The sequence below is a fragment of the Vipera ursinii genome (assembly GCF_947247035.1).
Source record: "Vipera ursinii genome assembly, chromosome: 3".
Lineage (NCBI taxonomy): Eukaryota > Metazoa > Chordata > Lepidosauria > Squamata > Viperidae > Vipera > Vipera ursinii.
In genome coordinates, this window is record NC_139516.1 from 64067565 (window position 1) to 64084790 (window position 17226).

The 17226-nt window shown below is 35.8% G+C and overlaps 1 protein-coding gene across 4 annotated transcripts in view; it reads right to left on the minus strand.

Annotated features, from left to right (window-relative positions):
• USP24 (ubiquitin specific peptidase 24) overlaps positions 1 to 17226 on the minus strand; it is an 88483-nt gene that overhangs the window by 63148 nt on the left and 8109 nt on the right. For 3 of the 4 annotated variants that reach the window (XM_083359757.1, XM_083359754.1, XM_083359756.1), the window contains exons 2-10: positions 10808 to 10976; positions 6706 to 6773; positions 5925 to 6068; positions 3330 to 3452; positions 2325 to 2360; positions 1610 to 1675; positions 1206 to 1271; positions 533 to 607; positions 98 to 256 (exon numbers count right to left, since the gene is read on the minus strand). In XM_083359757.1, coding sequence (XP_083215883.1) covers positions 98 to 256; positions 533 to 607; positions 1206 to 1271; positions 1610 to 1675; positions 2325 to 2360; positions 3330 to 3452; positions 5925 to 6068; positions 6706 to 6773; positions 10808 to 10976 — 906 coding nt within the window. The remainder of the gene's footprint in view (positions 1 to 97; positions 257 to 532; positions 608 to 1205; positions 1272 to 1609; positions 1676 to 2324; positions 2361 to 3329; positions 3453 to 5924; positions 6069 to 6705; positions 6774 to 10807; positions 10977 to 17226) is intronic. The other variant, XM_083359755.1, reaches the window with a different exon arrangement.

The following is a 17226-nucleotide window of genomic DNA, read 5'->3' on the forward strand; positions in this document are numbered from 1 at the left end:
ACGTCGCGACACGTCACGTGACGTTGCGAGTTTGATACCCCTGCTCTATAGTAAAACAATTATGGTCAATTTTAAGATTTTAGCCTAATAAACTTACTTCTTTTAGAGAGTTCATTTTTGCACTGAAATGAGGTGATTTCAACATACGTAGTAGGATATCTAGCCGCAGATCATCTACTACTGTTACTAAATCAGGCTGAAATCGCATACAGAGAAGCTTGATGGCAGACAAGAGTTCAGGAATACTGACTAGCTTCTGTGAAAGAGAAAAGTTATGAATAGTCTACATAATTCACAGGAACATGTTTTGTCAACAGAAATTACATCATTTAACTTGGTGAAGAGTGGAAATTTGCAACAACACCAGGAAATACAACAAAGATAATAATGTACCAGATGCAACGGAACTGACAACAATAAGGCAAAAATCATCTGAGAAGTTTCAGGATAACTTGAATAAACTAGGCACAACAGTTATTCAGTTAACATTACAACGACAATTTTGGGTTATTCTTAGGAAATCCAGGGCTACCTTGTCCTTCAGGTCTTTCTCTTCAATATTTTGAACGTATTTAATCATATTATGAATGACTGGATCCAACATGGGCTGTAAAATGAAGGAATACTAATTTAGCATCCTAGAGAGAAAAATATACTTGTAATGTCTTCATACTACAATATTTCCATCCTTTTAGAAGGGAAAATTGGTTGGGAGTCGGTATGGTGCAAACTGCAGCAAGTCAGTAAAAATTATAATCCTGATCTGTGAGTATAAGTACTTCCCATTCATATAAGAGACAGCCCATTCCTCTAATGCTCATTTTGGCTAGCACTCATTATAAACATAGCTATGTCAACATTGGACAAAGTACCTGAAATCATCTCTATGCAGATATGAATTTATCCTCACACAACTGTAATAATTCTATTATTAAAAAGAAATAAAAATTCTGGCTCTTTGAGCTATCTGGTCTGGACTGAGGGATTTAATGTTTTTAAATTGTGATTTTATTTTTTGCGGCTACTTAATTTAATTTTAATTTTATATTGTATTGTTTTTAAATTTTGCCTTGTAAACCGCCCTGAGTCCTTTGGGAGTAGGGCGGTATATAAACCGAATTAAAAATAAATAAATAAATAAATAAATAAATAAATAAATAAACAAACAAACTCTATCTACTGCATCATTATTCAAAGTTAATTACCTGTACCACTGAAGAATTTAGATACTCAGCACAAACTCCCAAAGGTTGAACCAATGAAGAGACTGCCTAGAAGAAATATTTAAAAACAAACAGAGAATACTCCCTACATCAACGCTTCACAAACAGACATGTGATAAACATGTTAAACAATATAGTGTATCTAAACTAATGAATAACCAGGTCCAATATAGTTATATCTGATAAAATAACAAATACAATCCACTGATAATGCAACCATAAAGTTTTATACTGGCAACTGAGAGTTGAACATATGGTAAAAATACCGCTGAAATTATATTTCCCTTATCCAGTACTGGTATTCCTTTATTTATATAACACCCAAAAGCTCAGAGACACTATCTACAATAAACTACAATTAGCATAACCAAATACATTTAACTTACCCCAAGTTCAATGTCTTCTGAATGAAGTTTAGACTGAATTGCAGAAAATCCTCCTAATTCTGCAAACTAAGCAAAATCCAAATTGGTAGAAAGTAGAAAAAAAATTAAGTACATAGACATGCCCATACACACACACACACACACACACACACACACACACACACACACACACCTAATTTAAATAAATTTTCAATCACTAAATAATCATGAAATAAGTACAAATAAACCCAGTCTGAAATATCTCAAAAAGGTAGAATACTGTAACATTTTATTTCATGCTATTGTTCCCTGGTAGTAAAAGAACAGGGCTTCCTGGATTAGTTCAATAAGAGAGGGAAAAACTCAAACTCATCATATTCATATTTCATAAGAAATGAAAACCAGTATTAGTTGGATAATAGAGTTTTCTGGAAAAAATGGTATACACTGAAGCAGAAGTGCTTCAGTGTATACTTTCTCCCCCCCGAAAACTCTTATTATCTTACTTGAAGTATCATAGTAAGATATCTCAGATACCAAATACATTGTATAGGGTGATTATTGGCACATAACTACAACATAACTTTCTTTCTATATATCCTGGATAAAAGTTTGAGGAACTTTCCACTTTTTCTATATGCTCTCTAGGGTGAGAATGTTATGTTTTTGAAAAAATATATTAAAGTTCTATATAGTTACACACGATACAGATTAGACAGTATTTTTATTTACTTACCCTATTCACTAAGTCTACTAGCCATCCATGTGGTTCCTGTATAATTGAGAATACATTTTAAATATTAGAATTTTAATTGTGTTTTCTGAATCTAAATTACTTCTTATATTAGAGATCACTGCAAATGCAAAAGATGATTTTTAGCAAGAATTATCTGAAAAAGGGACCTAAACAGCTAAACAACTATTCATTTTTCTCAACATAAACCATCCACTAGGACATTTGACTCTAGATTTACCATCTCAAAAAATAACTATAGCTCACCGTGAATGTTAAAAACTATTACTTTTAAATCTGAAAACACTATTTGATTATAAAAAAATCCAAAGCTATAAAAATATCAAAAAGTTCCATTCTGGAAGCATGATTTAACGACATTAAAAATAAAAGAAAACTATATTGTTTTTTTCAAGCCATATTAAAAAAAGATTGCATTGCTGCAGTATGATTGTCATGACAGGTAGTCCTCAACTTATGATCACAATTGAGCCCAAAATTTCTATTGCTAAGTGAGACATTTGCTAAGTGAATTTTACCCCATTTTATGACCTTTCTTGTCACAGCTGTTAAGTGAATCACTGCAGTTGTTAAGTTAGTGACATGGTTGTAATGGGGCTTTTCTCCATTAACTTTGCTTGTCAGAAGGTCACAAAAGGTGATCAACCAATCATAAATAGGAGTCAGTTGCCAAGCATCTGGATTTTGATCATGGGGATGCTGCAAAGGTCATGTGAAAAATGGTCATAAGTCATTTTTTCCAGTGCCATTGTAACTTAGAATGGTCACTAAATAAAATTGTTGTAAGTTGAGGACTATCTGTATTAAATATAGCTTAAGGAGATACTTCATGAATATTGTCTAGTTTCTTGAAAAATACTATAAAATGTAACCTAGGAAAGGCTACAAAAACCTGTTGCATTCTTAAAATGTAAAAATCTTGCCAAATATATCTCAAACAATATGCATAAGTGTTGTCTGTTAAATAACTATACATTTTATATTTACCTTTTGGAAAGCAGAAATAGGAGAAACAGCATATAGATTCCCTTCCCCAAATATTTCTGTCCAGTTCCTTTGGCACATTTTCATTCGGTTTTTGAAATGATACTCATTGTCAGGATTAAAAGCCTTAATAAAAGAATATGATGAAAAACAAAACCTCAGTCAACGTAGTGAATTAATATTAAAGTGAATTAACAGAATGCCTATTTTAAGATCTACGTTTTAATGTATTTTACAATTTCTTAAGATCATTTTATCATATTCTACGATTTTTATGTTTAACCTTTTAATACTAAAATCTTAAACATATTGCACATAGAAAAGTATATAGAAAAATATTTTGTACCAGCATACATTTTGTCAATATAAGTACTGTTAGACTGCAGTTCTACACAATATATTTTTTTTCATTTTCTAACTTTGAATTTTTTTTTGTGTGAAGAAGTTAGACTAAACATGGAGTTGTATGTCACTAAAGCATGTGCTGCAACATTGTTGGCAAATAACTATGCTAATTTAGTTAAATAACAAACTGAACTATCTGTATTCTGAGATATATAAACAGCATGGTGAGCAAAGATTGCCTCAGTGAACATGAGTAAGAAAACTATACCCCCATCAAACTTTGAAGTCTGGGATGAACTAAAATTATACTGTTGGAAGGAAGGAAGTGGAATTGGGCACATCCCTGTGTCTTTCCTGCATAAGAAAGATAAATTAGAAGGAAAGACCTCTGTATCTGTTACTCAAGAGAGGACTGGATAATCTAAAACTAAACTACTACCGGTAAACTGTTTTAGTAGAAACAGAGCCTCCTCATAGGGATCACGAAAGTTTCCCTCACTTTTCCAAAAAGTTCCCTCTTTTTCCCCCTCTCTCCCCCCCTCTCTCTGTGTGCGTGCATGTGTTCAATAAAGACATTTGTCTCCATTTTGTTGGCTAGACAAATGGATCTGTTGACCACCAGTTTAAAAAAAAATGAAGAATTCCACAAGAACTGAAAAATCTACCTACTGGTACTGCTTTATTAATCAAGTCTTAAATTTTACTAGCAAATAATATTGTGAAATAAAATTAATCTTTTCATATTTTTTAAGTAAAGGAAAATGTGCTTTGGGACATAGTGACATAATCATGAAAACTATGATGTAAAATATTAGCCATTTGGGGAAAGTGGAGATGGTTCAAAATAAAAATGATGATCTTGCATTGCAGAAGCTTTTTTAAAACCAAAATAACAAAGTAGCAAATCACTTAAAAATAATCCTTTTTGCCATCAAATTTGTATAGCTTTCGGTAGCGTGGGAGAGGTGCTCTGGGACCCAAAATGGGGGCTGAAGACTATATTTGGCTATGGTTTGTTTACTTTTGCTGTATGTAACTTTGTAAATTAAATCCTGTTCATCTTAAATGTTGAAATACTATGCATAGGAACCTGAGTGTTATTATTAAACTTTTATGTAATGCTTCCCTTTAGAAATTGAAGTTCTTTAAGCAAATCTTAACAGTAGCATTGCAGAATAGGTAGCCATTATTGCACTGAAAACCCGAAAAACTGTGTCTAAAAATGGTTAGTACAATAGCATAAATTTGTCCTTTTTCAAAATAATAATAATCACCATCATAGTATATGTGCAAAGAAGGCTCAGAAGCAACAAATATCTATTAATGTATAGGTAAAGGTTCCCCTGCACATGCGTGCTAGTAGTTTCCAACTCTAGGGGCCAGTGCTCATCTCCGTTTCAGAGCCGAAGAGCCAGCGTTTGTCCAAGGACGTCTCCGTGGTCATGTGGCCGGCATGACTAGACGCCAAAGGCGCACAGAACGCTGTTACCTTCCCACCGTAGTGGTCCCTATTTTTCTACTTGCATTTTTACGTGCTTTCGAACTACTAGGTTGGCAGAAGCTGGGATGAGTAACAGGCGCTCACTCTGCTACGCGGCACTCGGAATTCGACCCGCCAAACTGCTGATCTTCTGATTGACAAGCTCAGCGTCGTAACCCACTGAGCCACCGCGTCCCATATAATTAATGTATAGTATTACAATATTCTATTTCTGTGAATCTGTCCAATAAAACATGGAAGCAGTCATACAATTTGATTAATTTAAAAAATCAAATATTCAGCGTACTATGCTATATTTTTTTAATTCTGTGACTTCATTTTGGACTGCAAACAAAACTAACAAATAATCCAATATGTAGGAGAAATGTCAGTGCACTGATATGGACATCTTGCTGAGCAATCAATTATCCTGACTAATGTTTAGAAAGCAAATGACAACTTGCAAGCATGCAGTCTGATTCAGTTCAAGTCTGCTGGGATATGGAAGTGGACAAGAAAGAATTAAGGTGTCAATTTGGAGATAATGGCATATCAGTTAGTATAAGTCAAAATAACAGGTTTAACCACTTTAAGCCATTATTTCTGATTATATAATTTGGGTTGATCAAATCTGTTAATTTAGAAATCACATTAAACCACAGTTAAAAGCTTACTTTACCACAGTTTCATATGATGTCTCACTTGGGCCCTTAATGTAAAGCACTAATATTTGGAGGCTGAGCAGCCTCAGAGAGATGTAGTAGTTACAATACCATTGTAAGTACAGATAGAAGTCCAACAGGAATAGGATCTTGTTTCACTCTCTCTGCAGCCAGATCTACTAATAACATCAACATATTGTAGATTCCTTCATGGATTTCAGTACCCCATTTATGAACTGCACTTGATGTCAGTAGCTGTAAAGAAGCAGAGTCTATGTTAATACAACTTTCTATATACTACCAAAACTCTTGCTGTCATGACCTTTAACTGGGTGAAACCATGCATCATAGTTCAACAATTTTTCAACCAAGGTATCTCAAATGGACTAAATTACAGAATATATCCAAAATCCATGATCCATGACTCTAGAGGAAATGAAATTTGGAAAGCTGTAGCTGCTTCAGTGCTACTTCTGTGTTCATGTAATCATTTGTAATGTTCCCTGATACATCCCAGCCATTTGTGCAATCCCTCTCTTCCTTTCCCACCTAGCAGCTGCCTGCTGAGAAAGGAAGAAAGGGAGGAAAATGCAAGGAAGGAGACAGGGATAGTGATGGACATCAAGCAAATTTAATAAAATAAATAAAAAAGAGAAGGGGGCAGGGGCAGAGAGCAAAGGGAGAAATGAGGGAGGGAGGGAGGGAAAAAGGAAGATTTCCAATGGTCACTGCCAGCTCCCCACAAGGAAATTCAATGTAATAAATTCTCTAACTAGAAAAGACATGGGTGTTTTTTCATCCAACATTGTTGCCAAAATGAAAGCAATTTAGTTTTGACTAACTCCAATTCCAGCTATAGCAATTCAAATTTGATTTTTCTTTTTGCATTTACCTTTTTAAAAGCTTCAGGCATACATCTCTCCATAAATCTCCTGCAATTTTCATCAGAATCAGAAAGTCCTTATTTAAAAAAGAAAAAAGAAGTTAGAATTTAAACTACTCCATAACTGAGAAATATAAGAATGAAAAATAACTAAAGAGGTATAAGGTAAAGGTTCCCCCGCACATGCGTGCTAGTCGTTTTCTGACTCTAGGAGCTGGTGCTCATCTCAGTTTCAAAACCAAAGAGCCAGCGCTTGTCCGAGGACGTCTCCGTGGTCATGTGGCCGGCATGACTGGATGCCAAAGGCGCACAGAACGCTGTTACCTTCCCACCGTAGTGATCCCTATTTTTCTACTTGCATTTTTACGTGCTTTCGAACTGCTAGGTTGGCAGAAGCTGGGACGAGTAATAGGCACTCACTCTGTTACGCGGCACTCGGGATTCAACCCGCCAAACTGCCGACCTTCTGATCGACAAGCTCAGCGTCCTAACGCACTGAGCCACCGCTTATACTAATTTAACAAAAAAATATGGATGAAATAAATATGGTATATTTCTAGAAGATAGCAGAGTGCTAATGATGCTTTCTAAATCTTAATATATTTGGTTCAAGTTGAGTTGTTGCAGACATATTCCAAGACTAAATGAATATAAATTGTTGTTCAACTCATTCATTTCAATTTCAAAGCAGTAAAACAGAAAATAAGGTGGTATATAGAAAGAGATTTAAAAGAGAACCCAGATCAAAACACTTGAAATTTTGAATCATTTGAGGTTATTCATTCATTTATTTACTTTTTATTGGTATTTTATACTTAAAACTCCAGGATAATGATATACCATATTTACTAAAAGAGCGAAAAGCTTAGATAATGATATACCGTAAGAACGATTATATTTACCTAAATTTAATATGATCCCCTTAAGGAAGAGTAGACAGAAAAAACAACAAACACAAACACACAGAACCCAGTGTATGCCCAGTTTCTTTTGCACAGTTCTGCCCCTCCCAAAATATGTGTGCATATATCCTTACATGAGTATAGATAGCAACATATGCCTATCTACATAACTTCAAGTCTCAGATGGCAAGTTCATGACAAAAAAATAAGTGAATTAGTAATGTTTGCAAAATAAACTACCCACTTATAATTCCCTATCTCATTTATAAAAAAACATTATCTCTCTCTCCCATACATACCACACTCAGAAATGGATATTATACAGATATACAAACATTTATCTCATTCCTCTCTCAAGAGAGAGAGAGAGGGAGGGAGAGGGGGAGAGAGAGAAAACCAGATATGGAATAAGGTTAGAAATGTAAACACAGAACTGGAGATGAAACAAGAGGAAGAAGTAATTGGACAAAGAAAGGGAAAAGAGAGAGAAATGCTATTGAAAAAAAGGTTAAAGACTAATCTTTGGAATGCAGGTAGTCCTTGACTTACAACCAAAAATTGAGCCCAAAATTGGTGTTGTTAAATGAGACATTTGTTAAGTGAGTTTGGCCCCATTTTTATGAACTTTCTTGCCACAGTTGTTAAGTGAATCGCTGCAGTTGATAAGTTAGTAACCTGATTATGAAGTAAATCTGATGGAAGGGAGATTTTCTTAATTTTGTTTTATTGTGTTTTTAATTGGACTATTTATGGGATAATTTGATTTAATACCTTTTAATGTTTGTATTTTGTGTTTTTATCGTTGTTAGCCGCCCTGAGTCCTTTGGGAGATAGGGCGGCATACAAATCCCATACATACATACATACATACATACATACATACAAACATACATACATACACACAAATAAATAAATAAATCTAGTTTCCCCATTGACTTTGCTTGTCAGAAGGCTGCAAAAGGTGATCCCATGATCTTGGGACACAGCAGTGGCCATAAATGTGAACCTGCTGCCAAGTATTTGAATTCTGATCGCATGACCATGGGGAGGCTGCAAAGGTCCAAACTGTGAAAAACGGTCATAAGTCACATTTTTCAGTGTTGTTGTAACTTTGAATGGCAATTAAATGAACTGTTGTAAGTCAAGAACTACCTGTAACTTTAAAATGTATCCCATAACCACTACTTTTTTTTACATCCAGTTGCACCTTTGCCTATTGACATTACTTCCCTCATCCCTCCAATTCAGAGAAATATTATAGTAATTCCTGAACAAACTACATATAGTATTCAGTATTCACTATGCTCTCAAATGCATAGAAATAAGAAAAAATATTCTCCGAAATTTGAGTTCCGCATTGTCATGTATCATCCAGTAGTTACTATATACATGTTAAGTTTCAGTGGTACAGAACTTACGTTCACAGAACCTGGGTTTAGCAGTTGAACACAACTACAGTACTATTTTTAAACAAAATATAGTCACTCAGCATCCACAAGTACTTCTGTATTCTTAACTGGCAACTCAGCACACATCTCCAGGTTCAATGATTCCCCTGGCTTATAAAATAAGATCCCACCTGTGTAGTCTTCTACCTGTAGTAGCAGTTTTGGCTGCTATATGATGACATATGCTGACATTTTGTTCAGTTTCCCATGGGGGACAAATACTAGCGAAACGAGAGATATTTCAGAAAGAAATGGTGTGGCTGTTAGTTTTAAGAGCTAGGTTTTGTTCTTAATTTAATAATTCGGAAGAGGAACCAACAAAGAATACTAGTTGATTCATGCTGCTAAACAAACCATAGAGCCATGATTGATGGTTTAGCCATTCATAATGGCAGAGGAAGCCAAACAGAAGGACTATCACGAACTCTATGGTTACTTGGAATCTGGATAAGCCAAATTCTCAAAAATTCAGGTTTATTGTTATGTGAACATAGTCAATAACAAATAAAGCGGCGTTCAGTGTGAATACCTATTTGCATAAGTCACAGTCTGTCACAATCTATGCCAGAAGGATGGGCTAAATTGCAAATATGCTGCTTCATACCTGCTAGGTCTATTCATTAGCAGGTGGAGCTACTAAAGCACAATAGGTGGTTGGTTAGTCAATTTTCGCACAACAGGATTCTAACTTGTGCCTAGAATATGAGTTCATTCTCTGATTTATTATAAGCAGAAAAAGGCAGAATTATGTTCCCATACTTCATATTATGTTTGACAACCCAAGATATGTACATTTCATCAATTACATCTTGTAAGTTTATCATCTCACCAACTTTATGAAGTTTATATAGGAACATATATGAATTAGTCCACTGCATCTGTTTGACTCCTTTTCTATGTATCATGCTCAAATAACTAGGAAATTGTTTAGCTACTTCATAATTTAAGAATTGGTCGTACATAATTAAAAAAACACAGCAAAGTCCGTTGATAACCAATGCTGCACTCTTTTTATCTTCCCTCTGGATATATATACAAAAGAGTGCAAAATATGCACTCATTGTTGCTAGCCAGTTTAGGCCACAAATTATAATCTGCAATCATATTTCAAGCAGGTTTATGTCAAATATTTTTCCCTTTTTATTATATTATAAATCTTGATACAGTGCATTGTTTCAATAGAGATGTTTATATAATGAGATTAAATTCTATTATTTAAATAGCTTAAGAGTATTGAGAAAAGAGAAAAGTATTCTATCAACATTAATTATATTAATGTAATTGTAATAACAGTAATTACAATTTAGCATGTCAAGATTACAAGCATAAATTTGGTATTTTCATCAAAACGTGAGTATAACATTAAAAATTATGACACTCTTCATGTTATATAAAGAGGCACTGATCTTACGTGATTATTTATTAAAGTCTCTTGTATTATTTAGTATGCATGTGTATGTATGCATTTTACACACACACACACACACACACACACACACAGAGAGAGAGAGAGAGAGAAAGAGAGAGAAGAGAAATGTTAATAAAATAGAAAAAAGAGATAAAAAGAGATTTTAGCAAGACTTAAAATACCCAAAAGTAAAAAAACAAGGAAAAGGAACAAGGAAAAAAAATTAACTGTGATTTTAAAATACTAAAGATCATTTTATGTTTTTTACCAGCAAAACAGAAATTCAATATTATTTTTATTAGTATTAGTAGAAAATGGAGTATACGTTTTTTAAAAAGAAAATGGTAACTTACCTAGCCTTACAAGATATGTTGATGCAATTAAACATTTGCCAAGAGATTCTTCCCGCTTATATGGTATGGACCAGTGATCTGTTAATACTCTGCTCTCTAATTCATAAAGATTCGTTGTAGGAAACTCTATGCTTTCTCCTGAGCAGTTCCCATTTTCATCATTCTTCTGCTGAGAAAAAAGCTATACGTGAATTCTAGCTAACAGAAGGTATAAAAGGCAACATGCCAACTCTGTACTTAAAAAACTGATATACTAATTACTATAAAGCTTTCGTTATAAGCAGAAACCTGAATTCACTTGCTCTATTTGCTATTTCTATACCCGGCAGGAAAATGAAAATGCACTCCAAATTGGGAGAACTGTTATTCAATCTAATATGTGCATACTGTGGTAAAGATATGTGTTAGAAATTACAAATAGTTTCTATACATAATTTTTCCTCAAAATTATAAAAACAAAACAATGCTAAACCAGTCAAAATTATATATACTACAGGTTCCTGAGAATTGCACCTGAACCTCTTTATAAGATATATATTTATAAGATATGTATATGTATATGTATATCTATGTGTATATGTGTAAAAAGGTAAAGGTTCCCCCGCACATGCGCCGGTGCTCATCTCCGTTTCAAAGCCGAAGAGCCAGCACTTGTCCAAGGACGTCTCTGTGGTCATATGGCCGGCATGACTAGACGCCAAAGGCGCACAGAACGCTGTTACCTTCCCACCGTAGTGGTCCCTATTTTTCTACTTGCATTTTTACGTGCTTTCGAACTACTAGGTTGGCAGAAGCTGGGATGAGTAACAGGCGCTCACTCTGCTACGCGGCACTCGGAATTCGACCCGCCAAACTGCTGATCTTCTGATTGACAAGCTCAGCGTCGTAACCCACTGAGCCACCGCGTCCCATATAATTAATGTATAGTATTACAATATTCTATTTCTGTGAATCTGTCCAATAAAACATGGAAGCAGTCATACAATTTGATTAATTTAAAATTAATTTACGTGCTTTCGAACTACTAGGTTGGCAGAAGCTGGGACGAGTAACAGGTGCTCACTCTGTTACGCGGCACTCGGGATTCGACCCGCCAAACTGCCGACCATCTGATCGACAAGCTCAGTGTCCTAACCCAGTGAGTCACCGCGTCCCTTACACACTGAGCTATAGTTCTCTTAATCCATGCTGGTGGGAGTTGAAGTTAAAACTGCTTGGCATAAGATGGATACGAAGCCATGGATGGGTAAAGAAGCAGAGGAATCCAACAATCAGGCCAGGTTTTCTAGCCACAAGTCTTACTGTTAGTCTGAAAATGGAGATGAAAATATCAAGGGCATTTACAATTAGGAACTGCTGCAAATATAAAATTGGTCCTTACATTCTAGACTGGAAAAATAAAGGCAGACTCTCCATTCTGATTACATAAAGGATGACTATTTCTGTATCAGGTGCAGTTGCAGGAATTCCACACATATCAAGTATGAGCAGCAATTTGTTACAAAAACAAAACTTCCTTGTTTTCAATAAATGTAGCCTATGGGAAATGCATTTTCTGCTAGTGATATGATTTGTCCAACCAACTCATTAGAGGTAGTCCTCAACTTACAACAGTTCTTTTAGTAACCGTTCAAAGTTACAACGGCACTAAAAAAAGACACTTAGGACTGTTTCTCACACTTATATCTATTGCAGCGTCCCCATGGTCACATGATCAAAATTCAGATGTTTGGCAACTGACTCGTATTTATGATGGTCGCATTGTCCCAGGGTCACGTGATCACCTTTTTCCACCTTCTGACAAGCAAAGTGAATGAAGAAGCCAGATTCACTTTACAACCATGTTACTAACTTAACAACTACAGTGATTCACTTAACAATTGCTGACAAGAAAGGTTGTAAAATGGAGTAAAAGTTACTTAACAATTATCTCACTTAACAACAGAAATGTAAGTCGAGGTCTACCTGTAGTTTCACTACTAAATTATTTCCAAAATATTTACATAACAAACTAGAAAAATCTTTAAACATTTTTCTACTGGGATTTACTAGCTCTCCTTCTCCAAAAACACAATTCCTTTATTTATGTGTTTATTTTTACTTTTGCTCAATAAAAGATATTCAAACTTCTTATTAGAAATCACCTAGGGAGATAATGATGATGATTGCCAACGATGAATTTGAGATTATTTGAGACTTTGACTTCAGCAAGTAAAGATAGATTTACTTAAGAGCCATGTGATTCACTCAGAAACCGGAGTGATATACCCATGGCAAAAAAAAAGGTTATAAAATCGGGTGCAACTCATTAACAATCACCTTGCTTAGCAAAAGAAATTTTGGTCCCAGTTGTGGTTTTAAGTTGAGGACTACCTGTACAAAGTAGTGCCAAATATGGGTTTAACACTAAGGCAATAAAAATCCAATAGAACCACAAGTATCTGAAAAAGACCAGAAACGGGACTCATTGCACACTGGCTACTCACTGAAAAGGCTATTTTAAATCACTGTGTACTCGGACAAGTTTCAGAACCTGTGACCATTAGTCATAGATTTTCTTCCCCAGTGCCAGGTCACCGTGTCATTTATAGCTTTTGCACTTTTTGCTAATGGTTCCTGTTTCTAAAATACACATCAAGAAGTATGGAGCCAGAAACTAGGAAAAAAAACATAACAAGGAAATGACAGAGGGAGTATTAAGTAATACAACATTCATATTGCACTTTTTTTTATTTTAATTCCATTTATATCCCGCCCTTCTCTGAAGACTCAGGGCGGCTTACAAGCTTAGCAGTAGCCTTCATTCTATGTATATGCCTGCTTATTAGGGCTTTCACACACACCCCAAGCGGCATTATTACAAAGTCAGCTTATTTCCCCCAACAATCTGGGTCCTCATTTTACCTACCTCGGAAGGATGGAAGGCTGAGTCAACCTTGAGCCTGGTGGGATGCGAACCTGCACTAATTGCAGGCAGCTGGTGTTACTTAAGGAGGCATTAGCCCACTGCTCCACTTCAGCAGTAAGAAAGAATACATTGTGCTTAGAGAGAATTAATTGCCTCCGAAAACTCACTGGGCAATGTGAGAAGCACAGATAAGGACAGAACATATTACGATGCAGCAAAAATCTAAACTCTTGTTTTTCTTCCATATATATCTAGGCGGGGAATTACTTCTAATGTCAATTAGTAACACACTAAAGTAGGTCTTGCTCTACTTTTCTGTGCATTGTGCTTGATCTAAGATAAAGGCTAGAAGCAGAGTACATTTTTATCATGCTCCTGTTTACACAGCAGACAAGGTACTACTGTAATGTTTTTTGTAGTCAAATCTAGGGCTATATGCACTTTGAAAGTAATTCATTAAAAGTATCAGACCTCACACAACCAAAGCATCTCTTTATTCATTAAAAGAGTCTGTGCAAGCCTGAAAAAAGTCATATTATAAAGTTTTAAAGCAAAGCCTGAATAAAGGTGGGCTGCTTTAATAAAGAGCAGAGAACTGCTGTGGTCATGTAAGTTTTGACACACTTGCTCAATTCATTTTTGAAGCATGCACTGTCCTATTAAATACCGTAGTTTCCGACGTATAAGACTACTTTTTAACCCATGAAAATCTTCTCAAAAGAAAATTTAGGGACAGGGCTGGATGGAAAACCTGGAGCGGATCTCCCATTTAGTCTGTGCAGGGAAAGCGGGACCAATTGGAGAAGAAGCTGCAGTCTGTGATTTTTTACAGGCTGGGGTCTGGGCGTCTTTCCTTCTAAAGTTGAAGAGCAGCTGTAGTATATCCCAACTTGAAAGTCAGGTGGGGAAGGCAGCAGTCAGAGCAGCAGCTTAGCTCTAAGGACACATTTGACTCAGGAACTGGGCGGGCGGGCTGGAAAACCTGGAGCGGATCTCCCATTTGGTCTTTTTTTTAAAATCCCATTTATATCCTGCCCTTCTCCGAAGACTCAGGGTGGCTTACAATTTAAAGCACAAATCAATGTGCTTAGCAATAGCCTTCATTCTGTGTATATGCCTGTTTATTAGGGCTTTCACACAACCCCAAGCAGCATTATTACAAAGTCAGCTTATTGCCCCCAACAATCTGGGTCCTCATTTTACCTACCTTGGAAGGATGGAAAGCTGAGTCAACCTTGAACCTGGTGGGATGCGAACCTGCACTAACTGCAGGCAGTTTGTGTTACTTAAGGCTCTGTGCAGGGAAAGCTTTAGAGTGAATTAGGAAAAGTGAAAAAGTGAATTAGGAAAATAGGGAATGGTTGCTGGAATCAGGGGCTGCCAGAAAGAAGAGGGAGTCAAGCTATTTTCCAAAGCACCTGAAAGCAGGACAAGGAGTAATGGATGGAAACTAATCAAGGAGAGAAGCAACCTAGAACTAAGGAGAAACTTCCTGACAGTTAGAACAATTAACCAGTGGAACAACCTGCCTCCAGAAGTGGCGAATGCTCCAACACTGGAAGTTTTTAAGAAGAGACTGGACAGCCATTTGTCTGAAATGGTATAGGGTTTCCTGCCTTAGCAGGGGGTTGGACTAGATGACCTTCAAGGTCCCCTCCAACTACTACTACTACTAATTATTATTATTATTATTATTATTATTATTATTATTATTGTTGTTGTTGTTTAATCCACTTGCACTGTTTTATGTTTACATGTTTGATGACAAACAGCCTTATGTTTATAAGTGACAGTTTTCCTACTAAGCACCTGCATGTCATAAGCATTTGAATTAAAATTACCATATTAAAATCAAATCTGATGTTTTTTAATTTTTATTTGGTGTGCGTTGGAAGAGGGGTAGTCTTATACGGCGAGTATAGCCCAAACCCTATAATTTAACAGGAAATGTAGGGGGTCGTCTTATACGCCCAGTCGTCTTATACACCGGAAAATACGGTACAATGTATATATCACCTGTATGTAGGCTATTACAGCAATAGCACATTTTTATAGTTAGTTTTAACTTGGGAGTTTCTCTAATTACTGTTAAATAATTGGGAGCTCCTTGCGAAAAACAATACTGTTTACAATGAGATGAATGTCATCTGAAAAATAATTGCCAAATGAAATATAGTGGCAACCAGTGTAACTCTCAGAGTAAAGATGTTATGTGGATACCTTGAGATGCATCCATCACTATCAATCATTGCACACTGGATCAGTTGCAACTTATATATGCTTTACAAGGGCAGACCCAGGTAGACATGCTAGTCCAAACCAGAGGTGACCAAATCATAAGTGATATGCCTACCATTCTAGGAGTGGTTGAAACTAGTATACAAGGTGAAAGTCTGTAAAACAACAACAACAACAAAACCTTGTGGCCACAATTAGTTATAGGACAAGAACATCAAACTTTGAAATGTGAAAGTAGTGACAGTAGTGAAAGGTACAGTAAGAGAAATGTGGTGAATGAAACTCAAATAATGAGTGAAAGTAATAACTAGAAGCGACAATTTTGTGGACCAAAACCACAAGCAAGAATCTCATTGATGGGTCAGTACTGATAAAAGAGGCCTCCTTTTACAAGGCTCCTATCAATTGCAAGGTGGGATATGAAAAGCACTGACCAATGCTTCTCATGCTCAAGACTTGAACCTGACAAACAGAAATTAAGGAATTTAAAACTGATATTTTAGGAATACATAAACTTTGGTGGATCAGGGTGAACTACTGTAGTTCAGACGAATACATGGGACTATCAAGTGTCTTGACCATGTGAAGAAATGGAGTAGCAGTGACATTCAAAACTGGCCCTGTTAAATATATGCTCAATTATGTCCAGAAAGCAGGATCATGACTATCAAAATCAGTGGCCATCCAGTGAATATCTGAACCACAGATGTGATGATGGAGATACTTAAATATTCCATGACAAACTACAAGAAGAGATACATGTAATAGGTGATTAGAATGGAGGAATTAAAATTACTGGCAAACCAAATCATGCAGGATGCAGGTAAACAGAATTTTGCAAAGAAAATTCTTATTTTTTATTACTTACACCTGCTTCAAGTGACACAGACTCTACTCTTGGACATCACTAAAGGGACATTTGAATAAAACCGATTACATAAGAGGAAAAAGCAAATGGGGAGGTGCAATCAAATGAGACAAGACACTTCCAGGTGCAGACTCTGGAACAGTGAATTATGCTTAGAAAGCTAAAGAGAGTAAATGTAGCAGAAAGATTTGAGCTGGAAGACATACAAATCAGAAGACAAAAGCTTTGTAAGGAAATTACAGTCATCTGAAAGAAAACCCAGGGAGCTATGGGAAATGGTAAAGAGGCATTGTGAATGCTGAAAAACACACGGACAAACACGTGCCCAAAATACCAAATTTCAAAGAGGCAAATATCCATGTGGATTTGAGAACAAGCTACCATGTTAGCAAATAAATAAATGAA